This window comes from Ciona intestinalis, chromosome 12 (assembly GCF_000224145.3).
Source record: "Ciona intestinalis chromosome 12, KH, whole genome shotgun sequence".
In the NCBI taxonomy this organism is placed as follows: Eukaryota; Metazoa; Chordata; class Ascidiacea; order Phlebobranchia; family Cionidae; genus Ciona; species Ciona intestinalis.
This window is the reverse complement of record NC_020177.2, coordinates 612,997-631,341: the sequence shown is the minus strand read 5'-3', so window position 1 is coordinate 631,341 and position 18,345 is coordinate 612,997. Positions and strand designations below refer to the sequence as shown.

The 18,345-nt window shown below is 36.9% G+C and overlaps 3 protein-coding genes across 4 annotated transcripts; 1 reads left to right on the top strand and 2 right to left on the bottom strand.

Annotated features, from left to right (window-relative positions):
• Positions 1 to 1,917: 1,917 nt before the first annotated feature.
• On the top strand, positions 1,918 to 10,520 carry LOC100176411 (allene oxide synthase-lipoxygenase protein). The gene is made up of 14 exons (XM_002130487.5): positions 1,918 to 1,998; positions 3,141 to 3,333; positions 3,985 to 4,116; positions 4,465 to 4,722; positions 5,077 to 5,161; positions 5,985 to 6,141; positions 6,390 to 6,644; positions 6,942 to 7,134; positions 7,739 to 7,819; positions 7,950 to 8,068; positions 8,594 to 8,713; positions 8,888 to 9,022; positions 9,388 to 9,486; positions 9,862 to 10,520. The coding sequence occupies exons 1-14, from the start codon at positions 1,972 to 1,974 to the stop codon at positions 10,039 to 10,041; spliced, it is 2,034 nt and encodes a 677-aa protein (XP_002130523.1). The 5' UTR covers positions 1,918 to 1,971; the 3' UTR covers positions 10,042 to 10,520.
• Positions 10,521 to 10,598: 78 nt separating this feature from the next.
• LOC100186629 (folliculin-like) lies at positions 10,599 to 13,714 on the bottom strand. Of its 2 annotated transcripts, XM_009862083.3 has the most exons (4): positions 13,051 to 13,714; positions 11,861 to 12,765; positions 11,288 to 11,497; positions 10,599 to 10,903 (listed from the first exon to the last, which is right to left on the bottom strand). In XM_009862083.3, exons 1-3 carry the CDS (start codon positions 13,648 to 13,650, stop codon positions 11,314 to 11,316), a joined length of 1,689 nt encoding a protein of 562 aa, XP_009860385.1. In that variant the 5' UTR covers positions 13,651 to 13,714; the 3' UTR covers positions 10,599 to 10,903; positions 11,288 to 11,313. The 2 variants fall into 2 exon arrangements, with proteins under 2 accessions (XP_009860385.1, XP_018669825.1); XM_018814280.2 differs by having other exon boundaries at positions 10,862 to 11,497; positions 13,051 to 13,713.
• Positions 13,715 to 14,727: 1,013 nt separating this feature from the next.
• LOC101242325 (WSC domain-containing protein 1-like) lies at positions 14,728 to 18,317 on the bottom strand. Its single transcript, XM_009862118.3, has 6 exons — positions 17,738 to 18,317; positions 17,263 to 17,441; positions 16,717 to 16,906; positions 16,000 to 16,250; positions 15,381 to 15,575; positions 14,728 to 15,092 (listed from the first exon to the last, which is right to left on the bottom strand). Exons 2-6 carry the CDS (start codon positions 17,435 to 17,437, stop codon positions 14,728 to 14,730), a joined length of 1,176 nt encoding a protein of 391 aa, XP_009860420.3. The 5' UTR covers positions 17,438 to 17,441; positions 17,738 to 18,317.
• Positions 18,318 to 18,345: the final 28 nt, after the last annotated feature.

Genomic DNA, 18,345 nt, shown 5'->3' with positions numbered 1-18,345 from the left:
AGGTCCTCACTCATATAGAATAGAAAACAACATATATTTGGCCCAAAAATTATGTCCTTAAGGAACTTTTCCATATAGAACAAAAAACACCATCATTTTTTAGCCCAATTTACCCTAAATCCTATGTCCACAATACAATTAATAAAAAATTAGTTACCAATAAAAATTAAACAAAATATAAAAAAATGCAAAAAATTTTAATTTTTTTTCTTACCGTTTCGCTTAGCGCTGTCATATGCAGAGAGACGAGTTTCATTTCCATTTCCACTTTCCTTCTTTCAAGCCAGTGTTCAAAATTCGCGCTTCTCATAAATCTTCGGTATAATCCTATCCAGTCTCCTCTGGTACCAGAGGTTAACTGTGGCCCGTTGTTTTCAACCGTTTGAATGAAATCATTCGGACGAAATGGTTTCAAAGTTGGAGGGGCCTGTTGAGAATATGTACAGTAAATTATGTAGGGTAAAAACGGATTAAATTAGGGTAAAAACATTTGGGTAAGATTTAGATCAGCCTAAATATGTTATATTCAGACAGTGAGCATGAGGTGTATGAATATACCATGTGTGTCTGGTGTATAAGAAGACACCCATGTTATAACTCGACAGTGAGCATGGGTGTATGAATACCATGTGTGTCTGGTGTATAAGAAGACACCCATGTTATAACTCGACAGTGAGCATGGGTGTATGAATACCATGTGTGTCTGGTGTATAAGAAGACACCCATGTTGAACATAAATATAAACCATATTATTCATGCGCTTCTTTTACTGATCGCAGTAGAGCGTGTAACTTTTCCTGGTAATTGTGACAAAACAAATGTCCGAGTATCGAACGACCTTTGTGTCATCTATTGTTTACCGAGAAGCGGATATGACATACAACGAACGTAACTATATTGTTAAATTTAAACAAATATAAAGCTCTTGGTAACTGGCAGCCGCATGAAGTCACTTATTCTAAGAATTTTTTTGACAATTTTTCTTTGGTTAAAGTTTTCGTGCAGCTTATATTAAACGTTGTGCGGCATTTAGATAATTTGCATAACTTTAAATTATCTTATAGAATACAGCAGATTAATTTTAATAGCGAAGAGAAGGGAACACGCAGGAAAACGGCAGTCGTTAAATCACGATATGTGTAAAAAGTACTTTTTATACGAGTTGAGCTTGAATGGTTAGCTGTAAAAATTGTGGTTTGTGGTCAACCATCACGCGCACTGTCGACGCGGGTTTGTTGTTAGTTTACAAAATATATTTTCCAATATATAAACATTGTATATCGACAAAAGTATTTCGGAATTTCAACCGAACAGGTGGTGCCTCGGATAGAATCAACAAAGTAGGAAACATAATATAAACATTTGTGGTGCTTGTAAAAGGAATATCCTAATCAGCGAGAGGCAGTTATGTAATTCGACATTTATTAGAGTTATATAGTGGGGTGGGGAAAGATGGGACACCTTTAGCACATAATATCCAATTATATTCTGATCGTCTTTAAACAACAACGGTCTGTAAGTTTTCTATATAATTTATAATTCTTAGGATGTTATTTGTTTACTACCAAATATAAAAGGAAAATAGAATTAAAAGATGTCCCATCTTCCCCCACCATACTATCTCAGGGGGAATTTTCAACGTTGAAGCACTCACTAGAGTAAAGTGTAGCCTATGTCATAAAAAGTTGAGAACACCGGATCCGGTTTTATTTTTGTTATTGTAGTGTTTTTAAGTGAAAATGCTGCTCGTGATAGCGCTGATGGAACGACTGAGTAATCTGAAAAGTTTGTTTTGGTTTACGCTGGATATAGGTTATAATGCTTATAGTACTTGATCGTAAATATGCTAAAGACTATATATGCGCTATTAAGATGCCTATATGAATGTAAATATGCAAGTATCGTATGTTTACTGTATTGTTTTTTTATTGCAGCAACAGTTATTTAAATAGGTTGGAATAGAATTTATAAATGGAGACTTATAAGCTTATAATAACGGTAAGATGATTTGGTTTTTTTGTTTGTTTTTTTAGTTTTAACAATATTGTGTATTTAATTTCATGTGTACATGATATAGTTTAGTAAATTTCTGTCGCTCCGCAGTGACTGCGGAAGCGCTCGCGTCCTAACCGTATGCGTGTCCTTGAGAGACACTTAACGGTAATTGCTTCAACCCAGCGGTCCCTACTGGATTGTCTAAATTGTCAGCCACACATAAAAACAATCACCCACAAAGTTACGTATGTGGTAACCAGTAAGCGGGCACGACGAGGTGTGTTGATCAGACAAACAAAACACCCATGTCGTAACGACTGTCATTTCCTGAGAATAAATAAATTTTACATTCATTTAACACCGGATATGATAAGACTCCCACGCACCAGCACGCAATACTCATTGGCTATACATCTACGACTGTAAGTCAAAACAGAATGTTAATTAGTCATGTGTTGCGATCACCGTTTCCGTCCCGCATTAATCATAAATGCGCATCCTTCGGTATTACAGAGGAGGGTTGTTGTTTATATTATTATAGAAGCGTGAAATGACTTTTCTTCGAATGCAATGGCGAAGAATAATTTAACTAAAACAACAAAACGGAACAAGTTGCAAAACTACAGTGTATAAAGTACTTTCCCATGAGTAAAAACTACTTTAAAAAGTGTGTCAGATATAAGCGTGCCAGCTAAAGATCTATAACCCCTATTTGGCTTATCTCTTCGTATTGGAGTTATCAGGAAATCGCTTGACTTATAAATGATTAATTAAATGAATGTAATTAAATTACCCTCGCGTGGCGGGGCAACTACAGTCGGTATAACACGGGTGTCCTGTTTCATACACCTCTTACCCGCTTTTGAGTTACCATGTATGTAACTTATTTATCCTCGCGCGGCAGAGCAACGACAGAAATTATAACAGGGGTGTTCTGTTCCGTACACCTCGTGTCCGCTAACGAGTTACCAAATGTGGCGGATTGTTTTATTTGGGTGACAACTTGGACAACCCATTAGTGACCACTGGGCCAGAGCAATATCGGCTTTGCCTAAAGGTAAATACGCCGACATTGGCACGCGGTCTACAGTCTACACTCGCACCTAATAAACCATCTCCATTACCATTCTATATCTTACCCGTAGACCAACGATAGATACCTGGGCGCAGGCACAGACGCCACCGTGTGTGTAAAAATTACCGGGGTGACCGGCAACGACACCAAGTGGACAGATCTTGATCATTTCTTCCAAGATGATTTCGAGCGTGGAAAAGCTGAGTTGTATACGGTTGAGCATGAAGGGGACACGGTGGGCGAACCTGTGGTCGTGCAACTAAGTAAGTGGGAGCTTGAGGTTTGATATAGTAGTATGGGGGAAGATGGGACACCTTTTTATTGCATTTTCTCCTCCTGTTTGGTAGTAAACAAATAACCTTAGCCGTATTTTCACGACTCCCATTGACCGTTGTTAATTGTTTAAAACACGATCAGGACAGTTAAATATTATGTGCTAAAGGCAGGTGTCCCGTCTTCCCCCACCCTACCCTATGTAGGTGATGTTTTATAAGGCTTGGTACTTTATGTTGAATTTTGCACTAGTGCCTAATGGCATACTCTCTGGCTCCATGCACCCAGTGCTAGTTTTGCTTTACGAATTTGCATCTTTATGAGAGACTGGTTTATTAATACAGATGACAATTTATACAACCCATTGGTGATTATTTGGTTGAAGCATTTCGCGTTGAGTGCCTGGGGAAAGAACACATATGCCCACAATGGCTGTTATAATATCTTTTATGAATTTTTCTTAAAACTTTTTAACACCAAATCCAAATTCTGACAAATGCATTGTTAACATTGGATTGGGTAATCTTTGAACTTGTGACCAGTAAAAATATTGGTTTTAAAATGTTCCATAGGCCTCACATATACCTACTGTATAAATTACTTTGCGAAAAAGAATAACTTGGATTGTTCCAACATTCCAGAATTAACGGGAATTCTAGAATCTGATGGTTGGTTATGCGATGATGTCATAGTGGAATACAATGGACATCGATATGAGTTCCCGGTGTTTGATTGGATAGAAGGGGGAGAGGTCGCTGTAACAAGGGGAGAGGGTAAGTTTAGGTTTGTGGGATGATGTTGGTGTGTGCTAAAATATGGCTTGGTGCAACAGTAACACTTTTTAACTGATCCACTTTCCCACACCTTATTCCATAGCGTGTTTAGCAAGTGTTGATTTGCTGTTGTTTTTGTTCTTTTTTAAAATAATTTCACTGTGGTTTGTGAAAAGATAAATAAAGAGTTGATTTTTCGTGTAACAATATGGGAACACACATAGCAATGAAACAAATTTGGTTTATTTGTTCGCTGGTTAAGGCAGAAAACTTGAGGGTTGGCCCACCCACCCTGCCACCCCAGGTTTGATGCCAATGGTGACAACTGACAACCTTATATATTCTCAGCTACTTTGCCACAAAATGTCACCCACCCTCAATGCCGCGAACTTCGCTCAAAAGAAGTTGAAAATAATTTGAAGAAGTTTGAATGGCAGCCACCTGCTGTGTCGGACAAGGAGTTGAGTTGGGGGGTGAACCGTTACATGAAAGCCGCACATTACTTTGAACTTCCAAGCATTTTAAGGAGAACACAAGGAAAGCTTGAATCCATGGCAGGCTCGGGTTTAACAGTTGCTTTGAATGCTGGGAAGAATTTGTTCAATAGTAAAAAAACTAACATATAATAAAAAAATTAACGTATTATAATAACATACAGATATATGGGACGAACGTTTTTTCACCTTGTAACATCTGAGTAAAACATATTATTGTATTTGCAAACCAAATGTTGGTTTGATATAAACAAGAAACAAACTTGCGCTGTTTGTTGTAGCAATCAACTTGGTTTAATATTTGCAGTATCTTATTAAATCACTGAATTTAAATTTTTGTTATATAAAATAAATGAAACATAGTTCAAATTTTTGTATTAAATTATCAAAATAATGTAAATACTATAAAGCTGGCAATATTAAAAGCAGAATAAATCTGTTAAACTAATTTTCATGAAACTTTCAGACTTGTTCAGCAACCTGAAAACTCTGGATGATTACCGCGAACTTTACAGTAAGACTGGGTTTGGAGATCCAGAGTTTATTGATGAGTATGTTGTTTGTTTTGTAGCAATGTATATGCTGTATAATACTGTGGGGTAAGACGGGACACCTTTAGCACATAATATTCAAATATCCTAATCGAGTTATAAACAATCAACAATGGTATATGGGAGTTGTGAGGATACGGTTTATATTTCTTTAAATGTTGTTTGTTTACTACCAAATGGGGCGAAAATATATAATAAAAGGTTTTCTCATCTTTCCCCACCATACTAAATGTTGAGTTGGGTAAACAATATTTTGTTTTGAATCAATGTGAATACATTTGTTAGAGTGTAGATACTAGTTCACCCACAAAGTAACATACATGGTAACTCGTAAGCTGGCACGAGGTGTTAAACTCGTGTGATAACGACTGTCGTTTTCCGGCCACGCGAGGATAAAGTAAGTTACATACCACTACTAGTTGCACAATAGGAAGTGTTAAACCAGTAAAGCCACCATTGTTATTAGTTTAAGTGGTAAAGGTAAACCCTTCCCAATCATGTTTTGCCTGTATGACTCCGTGGTTTGTCCTTTTCTGTCTGGTGTCCGGTGTTTGTCCTTGTTCGTCAATCATTCTTAATACCATGTTGTGCTGTGACAAGGTTTAAGTAAAATGTAAACATGTTTTACCCATCAGCTGGTTTAGTGTTGCTTTGCCGTTACATTCTGTTTTTCCTTTTCCCATTCCTTAATCTTAACTGCCATAATTGATGTTATAAATATAAGTTATTTCTATATTAGTTTTATTACAGAATAAATAATGGTACAAGTAGTTTAAATCTATTCACAAAAACTCAAATATGAATCAAAACTTCATTTTTTCAGCTGGAAAACCGACAAGGAATTTGGTAGGCAGGTCCTAACAGGGATTTCCCCCCTTGCTTTTGAAAGATGCACCAAGATACCTAATGGTTGTGATGTCACAAATGAACACGTGTGTGGTTTGTTGGCTGAAGGAAAGACATTGGAAAGTGAAATAAAAGTATGTGAGCTGTGGTGAACGCATGAGTGGTCATTAATAAATGTAAAAACCTGATAAATGAAACTTATTTATCTTTACATGACGGGGCAACAACGGTTGTAATAACACGAGTATTTTGTTTCATAGCCCTTGTGGCTACTTGTATGTTAAAATGGCTTAGGGTTATTGGGTGTCAGTGACTTAGGACCTTTACATTACCAATAACTGATTCATTTTTATCTTAATGTTGTATCTGAAAAATTTTTCAGGCGGGAAAAATTTACATCGCTGATTATTCCCACACGTACGATGTGGAAAGAAATGACATTCCAGGGTCGAACAAAAAGTTTGTTTGTGCTGATTGCAGGGCGATATTTTATGTTAACCCCCAGGGTGACTTTCTCCCAATAGCAATCCAGCTTTGCCCCAATGATGAGGAAACTGTACACACACCACTGGGGAATGAACACGATTGGCTTCTTGCAAAGATGTATTTTAGAGCTTCTGTGAGAAGCACACACGAGGTAAAGGATTGCTATTTAATTTTAAAGGTGAAAAATAAAGCAGGGTTTTAATATAATTTAATATCGTGTTTAGTTTGTTGCAATACGACGACATTTCTAATTAGCCACAGAGCTGTTTGAATAATCTTTATTACTTGGTAAGTCACAAACTGATATTGAATAAATGTTTTGGCCACAAATCAAAACAGTTCAGAAACCAATGTTAAGCCTATTCTGGCACCCTGCTATTTGCAGAAAAATTCAACTGTGAGCGGTGACAAATATAGTTGTATTGTAATTACCTCATATTCTTTACAGTGGATCTACCATTACCTACAAACGCATGCCGCATCTGAAACATTTTGCATCGCGATGTTTCGCAACCTGCCCCGAAACCATCCGATGTATAAATTGCTCCGACAGCACGTACGTACAGCACCTGCGATCAACACTGATGCGAGGGTGTTACTTGTGCCTAATGGATCGCTCGCAAACAAATCCAATCATCTGAGTAAGTTAAATGAATCAAATTTATTTTGTCACGATAACGAAGAACAAGAGAGTTGACAAAGGTGAAAAGACGGGTAGTAACGGTAAAACAACAGTTGTTAAAATCCGCTTATTGATAAAAAAGAAAGAAAGAATGTTTTGGATGAAAGATGTGACTGTTACACCCACACAAACAGTTATATGGTAAGGGGGGAGATGGGACACCTTTGGCACATAATGTTCAATTATCCTGATTTAAACAACTAACAACGGTATATGGAATCATAAGGAATGGGTATCGTAACTCTTTGAATGTCCTTTTTTACTAGCAAATGGGTTGAAAAAAAAGAATAAAAAGGTGTCCCATCTTCCCCCACTCTACAATATCCAATTATGAAACACAAATTTCGGAAACCACAATTCACACAACTATTTGTAGGCATCTAATAAGATGATTTAATTTTTACAATAACGATCAAAATACTGTGAACCATGGTAGAATGCGATCCTGTTAAATTAAGTTGTCGGCATTTCTTGGTATGGTGGCCCAAGTGGTTAAGAAGCAATGCCTAACAGATTAAAAGATTTCTATGTTTAAAAAACAAAGCCTATACCTTACCTTGCAGATGCCCCATCATCAGTACGGAAAAGCTATAAAACATTCAACTTGAATCAACTTGACATCCCAGCTTGTCTTAAACGTAAAGGTAGGTAGCTTCAACCTTGGTGTAGGTCGTAAAAACACGCTATGAATGAAAGTGCAACAAACTGCATTAGTTTTAAAGAGTTTCTGTTGAATACATTGATATGATAGATTCTGTCAATTTCCTTTGGTAGGATTGGACGACCCAAACCTTCTTCCCAACTTTCACTACAGAGATGATGCATTGGATGTTTGGAAGGCAATGGAGCAATATGTTGCCAATGTGGTCAACCATCATTATACTTGCGACAAGGTGGTTGAATGAATGAATGTAAATTATTTATCTTTGCGTGGCAGGAAAGTGACATTGTGGTCCGAAGCCGTGGCATAGTGGTTAGCGCGCCTGCCTGTAACCCAGAGGTAATGGGTTCAAGGCTCGGCGCTGCTACCATTGTGGGCGTACGTTTCCTAGGGCAAGCCACTTAACGCCAATTGTCCCAACCCAGTAATCACTAATGGGTTGCCCAAATTAATGAAAAAATTCCCCAAAAAATAATCACCCACGAAGTAACATATACACAGTAACTCGTCAGCTGGAACAAGGTGTTAAACCTGTGTGATACAACTGTCCGCCACATGAGGATAAAGTAAGTTACATGCATACATACATACATCCCAGTGTTATTCATTTTAATCCAAGTGTTATGTTTCATTACACTTTGTGTCCACTTAATGGATGTATCTAACATTGTGGGTGATTACTGATTTTTTCATGTGATTATTATATTGATGCATGTTAACCTGACAGCGAGCATGAGGTAACACCGCTTATACACAGGACATAAAGGAGGATTACGAACTTCAGAGTTTCATGTTCGACGTAGCGCATGAGGGCTTTGGTTGGCAGGACAATGACTTGAGGGGATTCCCCGACAAACTAAACACAAGATATGAACTGGTGGGTTGATGAGGTTTTATGTTATTTATCTACAACTTGGGGAGCTTTGCTGTGGCCCACTGACTTGTTGTCTTGTAACCCCCACAGGATACTGGGTTCAAAAATTAGGCCTGTGTCATTTACTCATTCGTTCAACATTTTAAAGTAACGTTTATTACATTTATCGCATTGCAGATTCATATGGCCACCATCATCATATTTGCAAGCAGTGCACAACACGCAGCTGTTAACTTTGGACAAATGGAGACTTATCGTTTCATTCCAAACGCACCAGGCAGCATGATACTACCACCTCATAAAAGGGGAGAAGTAAGCTATTGTTGTGCAGAATAACCTGCACTTTTTTGGTGCGATATATAGTTAGGCGATGGTGGTTGGGGTTTAAAAACTTTGGAAAAATTTACCCTAGAAAGTTTTACAAATAAATTTTTTTTTTTTTTATAAGACACAGGGTTGATATATTTCAACATAAGCTGTTTATGTGTCATTACTATGTCTCAATGCTGCAACTTTTTCAACTAACAGCCAAATTAACAGTTTTTTTTATTTTTTCACTTTTTTAAGTTTAACATCCCTTACTAAAAAGCTTCATGCCCCATATTTTCTATACTTTTGTCCACCCATTATTTTGTATACTTTTGTCCACAATAAAACCTGTTTAATGTTTGTAACAGGCAGATGAGCAAAGGGTGATGGATTCTCTACCAGGAGTCGTGGTTTCAAGTATTCTTATCAGCTTCTCATTTGCTTTATCAGAATATGCAAAAGATGAGGTGATTTGTTGGTTTAAGTAAAATTAAATTAGGATCTTCCAAGTGCAGTAATATGGTTTATGTTAGTTAAGTCACAAATCAAAACTAATAATTTAAAGCTAATTTTTCTGTGCCTTTTCTTTGAACTGACCCCAAGGCCCTGGTTTGAAATGACTAATGTGACCTTTTAATAAATTGTTTCTGCATGGTAATTAATGGGTTGGCTAAATCATTCAATCTCATACAAAGTTATGTGCATAGCAACTCATAAGTGGGCACAAGGGGTATGAAACAGAACACCACTGTTACAACTGTAGTTGCTCTGCCATATGAGGATACATAAATAACATACATGCATCATTATCTTGACTCTGCATAAATGACAATTACTTCCAGCTATTCCTTGGTGATGTACCGGATAGATTGTTTACCGATCCAAAAGTTATTGAGATGCAAGTCAATTTTAAGCAGGAACTGAGTAAACTTCAAACTAAATTTGAAGAGAGGAACAAGAAACTTAAATATGCGTATACTTATCTATTACCTGATAAAATACCAATAAGCATTGCTATTTAAATGGATTTGTCATAGTATATGTATGGCTTAGTACCACTTAACCAAGAGCATTTGTGAGTACTATTTGTGAAAAATTTTTTGCATAGACTCCAACTCAAGACTGACTTTAATTAAAAGCTCTGTGAAGTGAACTACTTTTATACTTTGAACAGCGCGGTTTTTATTTATTTTATTCAGTTTATGAAAGACAATTGTATTATAGTGCGATTTTTATTTATTTTATTCAGTTTATGAAAGACAATTGTGTTATACTTTGAACAGTGCGATTTTTAATTTTTTTATTCAGTTTATGAAAGACAATTGTGTTATACTTTGAACAGTGCGATTTTAACAGTGCGATTTTTATTTATTTTATTCAGTTTATGAAAGACAATTGTATATTTTATGTTTAACCCAGTTGCCCAGAAACATCGGCTTGCTTTTAAGAAACCATTTATTTTGAAGCAGTATATATTAAAAGTATTATAATAAAGCACCTATATATATATTCCTTGATCTCACTTTTGCATTTACTTTTTGTTGCTCACACAGTTATGGACGAGACCTGAACATATGTCCAGGAAAAATCGCTTTATTATTATTTTGTCTTGAAAAACAAAATACAATAGGTTTTTTAATGTGCAGATAACGCATATGGATCGACTGCATTCAAGTGATTTATATTTTTATGTAATAATAGATCTTTTTTTATTTAAGTGAAGTTTAAAAAAATAGTAGAAAATAAGAGTATATTTAAAGAAAAAATATGAGAAACAATATGTAAAACAATTATAAAATATATTCAAATATGATTACGACAAGTTGGAGAAATAAAGCCAAATTTTCATCCGTGATTTCTTCTAAATTTAATGACAAGAATCACCTATAATTTAAATACTTCAATATCATATTTACATGAAAGAAAGAAAATGAAGACAAACTGTTTGATTATCTAGTTGATGTTGACAGCACTAAAGTTTTAAAAACCTATCCTGTGCCGTTGCCCAGTTAATTAGCGTGCATACCTCTAACCCAGAGGTCATGGGTTGAAGGCTTGTTGTCATAACCATTGTAGGTGTAGTATATGTTCTTGGGCAAGACACTTGGCAATAATTGCTTTAATCAAGAGTTTATATATATGGGTCTAAATTATCAGCCAATTAAATAACAGACATTGTAAATTATAAGCGGCAGGAGATGTATGAAACAGAACAGCCATGTTATAGCGACGGGTGTCCCCCCCCTAGCTTGAGGATAAATAAGTTACATTGAATGGATAACAAACTTCATCAATCATTCAGGCATCAACGCTGATTGACGAAGTTCCTCCTTAAACTTGGAAGAGAGTCCAGTCATCCAGAACTTTAGGAGTCTAACATCATCATCTGTGCACTGAAGACATCCTTGGAGCATTCGTGCAGTTTCTTCTTTGTCTCGGTTATCGATCTTCGTGAATTTGTAAAGAATTTTCACTTTGCTGAAAATTAAATATTTCTTGGTTAAGTTAATGTATATAATATTCTACTTTTGTATCAGAAAAAAACGAGAGCAAATGCGGCATTTTTGCTAATGGCATAAATTATTAAGTTTAGTTAGGTTTAATAAGTCTATGGTATTTTCAAAGCCAATGCAACACTACTTTACAAGAAACCTAGTATTTTTGATGCAATTTTAAAGTGACAGCTTTTACGCCCTAATAACCCTAAGACCCAAACAACTAACCATTTAAGCCTTCACCCCTTACCCTGACACCCCCTATTTTGTTGACAATAATTATCCGGTTACAGTAGAGCCAGCCATACTTCAATGACAAAGTTTATAATTTATTATTTGAACTTACTTCATCCATTCTTCCTTTAAACAAATTAAACAATGTCTGACAACTTCTGGTGACAAGCTGTCGTTAGCGATGGCAACCTCAACTTTGTTCAACATCTCCGGACCTTTCTCCGGCAAAATACAACTGTTTGTCACACGAAATTCAATTCCATTCATTGAATTATTGTTTGGGGGCAATGAAGGATAAATGTGACTGAATTTCTGTCCGTTGTTATTTTTCCGAAGAACGTGAATCAAAATAAAATGTTCAGCTGATTTAACATGAGATGGCACACAAGCTTTTTCTGTCAAACCTAACAAGTTGGCTTTATATGAGTTTAAATACTTGTCTGATCTTGTTTGCATTTTCACACAACCAACTGGTAACAGTTGTTTAAGCACAACAAGTGCAGAAGTTATCAAATCTTGATCTTGTCCTTTCCAAATAACTTGGTTCCCAACCACAAGATGCCAAGCTATTGCTTTAAACAAAGGAGGTTGCAACACCTCTCTCATGTGTCGTAACGATGTGAATATAGGCTCAGTACTTGAGCACGGGCTGGTAATAGATATCATATTAAAATCAGCTTGGATCTCGTCAATGTCATCCGTTGCGAGTGAGTTAGATCGTGAGGTTCGTTCAATGATCTCATCTCGCACAACATCATCGTCCATCCTCGCTCCTTGTACGATCTTTTCCTTGAACCTCATTTTACACGCGCGCATGATCCATGTAAATGCTGTGTGGAGATACGGATACAACTCAGGGTTGCCAGTCAGTTGAATGAGGGCTCTTGCATTGGAGTTGTGTCCCCTGTGTTGGCGAAAGTTATGAGGTGTTACAACGTTGGACACACGAGGCAGCATCCGAGTTTTATGTTGGGGAGATTCGGAAGATTCAATTTTGTAAACGGAATCTGCACAGCTCTGCAAAAGACAAGTTTAAAATTGAGTAAACTTTTACAGTACATTGCGTTAGGTAAAAAAAGTCTAAATTTTAATTAACACTACAATCATGGCAATATAATTCTGCACAAACTTCTAAAATGATTTGTTCTAGTCTGAATGTGTAATGTTTTTTTGATAAAATGGGTTTGCATGAAATATTTGTGGGCCATTCTCTTAAAATTGGATATTAGATAAAATTAAACTTTATAATGAAGCACTTCATACAAAGATACCATACTTGGACAAATAGCCAGCACCACTTACTTGCATGTATTGAATAATATTCCCAATACAACTGACAAGGAATGGCCAAGATTGGATGAGAAACACTCTGTCCTTCATAATACAGATAATGCTGTACCAACGCTGAAGTCCTCTTGCTAAATTGTCTTTAACATAGAAAGTATAACTGATGACGTAACCATGTTGGCCGTCGCCAAACATAATAGGGCCTTCTCTCCCCGGGCAAACTTCACAGCTTAAACTACGAACACACGCTTGTCGTACCAGTCTAAACACTTCCGGATTGTGCGGGTGTTGTGTGCTCACAAACTTTGTTCCGCTGTCCCGATCGTAACTTACAAAACCTGGGTCATCTTCAGATAATGACCGGCAAGCTTCGCATAAATCCATCTTCCTTAAATTTCCACCAAGGTTCCCAACATTAGTTAGAGTGGAATCCATTGATAATGATGTTGGTACAGATGATGAATAAGATGAGGTTTCTGCCGATCCTGACTCTGATGTTACATCAGGTGTCAGTGCAGTAGCGTGTTGAAAAACATCTAATATTTTCTCGCATGTAAACATTACGCTCGGTCCATGTTGTTCACAGAAATGACACAGGGCAATAACAGCTTCCATGGCCTATTACTAAACTATGGGATAATATGCTAATAACCTGTGTCGTACAGAATAAGTTTTTATGAAAAATACTGTTTATATCAAAAATTCTCTGATTTTTGGACCCCAGCAAACTTTTTTGGGGATCTGTTCGCGGCAAATTAATTTGATAAAAATTTCACATATTATTATTTACCACTTTTACACCACATTCGCAGAACTGAGAGTGACTTAACCTAGTTTAGCATCAAAAAAACTACTTTTCATTGAAATTTGGCGGCATTTTTCGATAGCCGCAAAAAAAAAAAAAAAAAAATACGGTACCGTATTCTTTGGGACTTCACATAAGATATTCTAACGATTTTACGTAAATTAAACACTTGTACCTTCAAAAACTTAACTTAAAACCTTTGATTTTACAAATGCAACAACACAGAACATAAAACAGCTGATTATTCCGCGATTGGATTGTGACGTCATAGTGAATATTCCGTGGTAATGGCGGTAACGCGAATCTCAAAGTTCCATTTACTCGTCTTTTAGATTGATGAACAACGTAAAATAGCCTTAGCGTGTACACGATATTGTAAACTGTTTGAGGTTATTTATATTTTGGCAAGAATTTATAAACCGCTGTTTTCTGTTTTCGCGAATTATCGCGGAACAGAAGTGTGGAATATGAGCGTATTGTGACGTCACACAGCAGGTTGTCAGTTGTCACAAGACTAGAATCTCGTGATTATGATGCATCAGACAGGCCATTGTATAAACATTCGGTTACAATTGGGTCAAACTAAACACACAATCACATAGCGAACATTTATTTCTATTACAATGCAATTCCTGCACTTAAGTTTCCTGTTACTTTCTTTTGCTACGCATTTGTTTGACAATTTTACTCAAGTAGTATTATTGGCTACGCGCATGTTTTCGCGTATGCATATACCAGCATGGTGTATTTAAAGCAGAGTTGTTTTATTAAATCAGATCGTTCGGTCCATATAGCTGTGTGGCTTGTGTCTTTTAGATCCCTTGGCCACAATGTGTGAGCTCTGGTGTAAGTAACTCTAAATAAATATTCCTATTTAACGTTGATTATTATCTCTCGTATACCGGTAGTTCCACATCACTATTGTTACGTAGAAGTTCCCGAACAAACCGTATTTGTGAATTAACAAGCATCTTCATGTCGTCATCAAACGGATCAAAATCTTCCGAATCTGAGTTCCTTTTGTTCTGCCCGTTGATCTGTAGACTCAAACAGTGAAGCCTCGTTTCCAGGTCATCCGACTTTAGCCCGGGGGTTGCTAGGAAGCCAACTATCTTCCGGAGTTCCGTGATCGCATTTGTCTTCAGGTCTTCATAAAACACGACATAAAATCGTTTTTTGCTTTTAATGACTTCGTCAATCATGTTAACCCATAGACTACTTCGGGATCCGTTCACGAAGCGATTCTTGAAACCTTTGAAAGAAAGATGCGTGAATCAGAATACGATTGCCGCGCCACGCGGGATAAATAAGTTACATTCATTCATTACTTTATTTCTTAATTTAAGAAAAAATAATAATATTCTTTTTTTATCTCCGCGTTGCGAAGCAACGACATTCGTTATAACACGGGTGTTTTGTCTCATATATCCGCCTATACGAGTTACCACGTATGTAAATTTATGCAACCATAACATCAAAGTGTCAGCTGTATATACATATATATGTTTATTTAGTTTATATTTTAATTACACCACAACACCTTTATTGTAATATCGAGCTTTGTTGACCGAACCCACGTGACTGTTGCTCATCTTCCGATTAAACTCCGCTATCCACGCATCGTATGGATTCCTTATAAGGATAACAGCGGAGTTGTAATCGTAAACATTCTTCCTTTCGAATATGTGGTCTTTGACAATTGCCACGCCTTTGGGTTGTAACTCCCCGAGAAGACCTAAATTTTGTTGGAAATGAATAAATGAATGTAACAGAAATAACCTCTCGAGCGGCAACCACGGTTATATAAAACCAGTGTTCTGTTTCATACACCTCGTCCCTGCTTAAGTTACCATGTATATATACTACTGTGGGGAAAGATGGGACACCTTTGGCACATAATATCCTGATCATGTTTTAAACAATTAACAACGGTCTATGGAAGTCGTAAGGACAGGGTTTTATAATTCTTTGAATGTTTTTCTTCACTACCAAATATAGGACGAGAAAATAGAATGAAAAGGTGTCCCATCTTTCCCACCATACTATATGTAACTTTGTAGGTACTTATTTTCTTTAATTACCACGTACGTAACTAAAATAAAAATAAAATGTCATTTAGTTTAATATTGCAAACAATTATCGCATACATTCCAACTTACCGCTTTTAAACAACGCTTTATCTCTGTAGTGGCTCCCCGTGTAAACACCAGTAGTTTTATCAAGCATGTATCGAACCCACGTGTTTCCCGCACCTGGCATTGACAGCAACCCAACCTTGAAACGAGTTTCCGAAATATTGAGAAACCTGGTTGGTTGGCACCTGTTGTCCCCATGTATTGTGTGGTAGACCGATGATAGATGTTTCTCTCCACAATCACCCGCCGACATTATTCTGTGCGTTTGGTTAAATCTGGAAATATAAGAGAAGCGTTTAGAAAAATATTTAACTGCCAACTTGTTGCCAGAACAATATTGTTTCGAAGACTATTTTTATTATGGGCAACATAAAAGCGTGGGCATGATTTTCTCGAATGATTGCAACTTTTTGATTCACGAGTGGCGGCGCAACGACAGCAGTCGATATCTGCACGACTATTGCGTTTCATACACCTCGTGCCTGCTTACAAGTTACTACGTATGTAACTGTCTAGAATCAGATGATTGTTTGTTTTTTTCTGTATGGGTTTGACAATTTAGATAACCTATTAGTGTCCACTCGGTTATACCAATTGTCATTAATTGTCTAGTCAGGGAAACACATGCCTACAATAATGGTATTGCAGCATCGAGTCTCGAACCGAGAGTTACCTGTCTGTCATATATCCACACCAACACATGTTACCTGTCTGTCATATATCCACACCAACACATGTTACCTGTCTGTCATATATCCACACCAACACTTATGCAAGTGATCAACGACAGCCATAGGCAGCATCTGATGTTCACAAACCAATATACAAGATTTTGTATCCCTGGTTCCTCGAAGCTGAAGATCTTTCGTCCAATTCGAAGCCGGGGCGAAACAACCAAGAAAATGTTTTGATGTGACGACATTTTCCCTGCCTTTGACGAAACAATTAAGTGATTAAATACATGGATGGAATTTACCCTCGCGTGACAGGACATTGGCATTTGTTATAAGATGGGCGTTCTGTTTCATATACAGTATGAGGGGAAAGATGGGCCACCTTTTCATTTCGTTTTCTCGTCCCGTTTGGTAGTAAACAAAAAACATTCAAAGAATTATAAAATCGTATCCTCACGACTCCTACAGACCGTTGTTAATTGTTTAGAACACGATCAGGATACTTGTATGGTATATATGTGCTAAAGATGCCTATCTCCCCCCACCCTACTGTACAGGCAGACACCTTTACCTTGTGCTATGGAGCCGGTAAATTAATAGGCAACCAACCCACCTGCAACACAATTCTCCAGAACCTGATAAGCGTTGACCTCGTTATAACCCCCGCAACTTTCATGGGAATTTCCCTCGCACGTCATAGAACAATTATTGCTTGTTTCTAGGTCAACCAAATCTTGTAATTGTGACGTACAAGCGCATATATTCCTTTGTAACAATATATATGTCATCCTCCTGTGATGTCATAATCATTATTGGTCTATATGTTTTAAATGCATAGGAAGCTATTTCTTCTCTTCGTTAAATGGCGTACCATCTTTTCCCACCTTATTTTATCTCTTCGAAACGACAGCCAAGATCGTTATATTTATAGAACGAAAAACGGAATTCAACAACAAAAATGACAGCCTTAAAAGCATACTATTAATAAAGGGTGTGCTAAAGATGGTAAGATGAATAACTGCGGGTTTTGAACCCTAAAATACAAGCAATGTAAAGAAGTTAATATTAACAGTTTCAGCTCAACTTACCGTTTAGAACATTTCTTAATGCAAAGGTCTGAAGTTAGTTGATCGAGTATGAACTTATATTTAGTGTGGATGGGATATGGTTTGCGGGACTTTAAACAGCCGAGGTTTGTAACTGGAAGTTATGAGACTTGGTTAATATGGGGGTAGTGGTGGTAATAATAAGGGATATAACTGCTACGGATATCTAAATGTATATAACTTATTATCCTCACGTGGCGGAAAAACGACAGTTGTTATAACACGGGTGTTCTGTTATACACACCTCGTGCCCAAAACCGTATCCTCACGACTCCCATAGACTGTTGTAAGTTGTTTGAAATACGAACAGGTGTTTTATGCTAAAGGTGTCCCGTTTTTTCCTATATACTATATATAACTTTGTCGGTGATTGTTATTTGTATAGCCGAAAATTTGGATGATTGTTATTTGTATAGCCGAAAAAAAACCTTTAATGGCCCTTTAGTGACCATTGGGCTAGACCAATTTTCGTTAGATGTTATGCCTAAGACACACACGCGCCAACAATTGTTGAAAGCACTATCAAGTTGTGTATCCTTTGGTTACAAGCCAATTTGGTTACGAGCTCTAACAGTCTAATCTAGCACAAT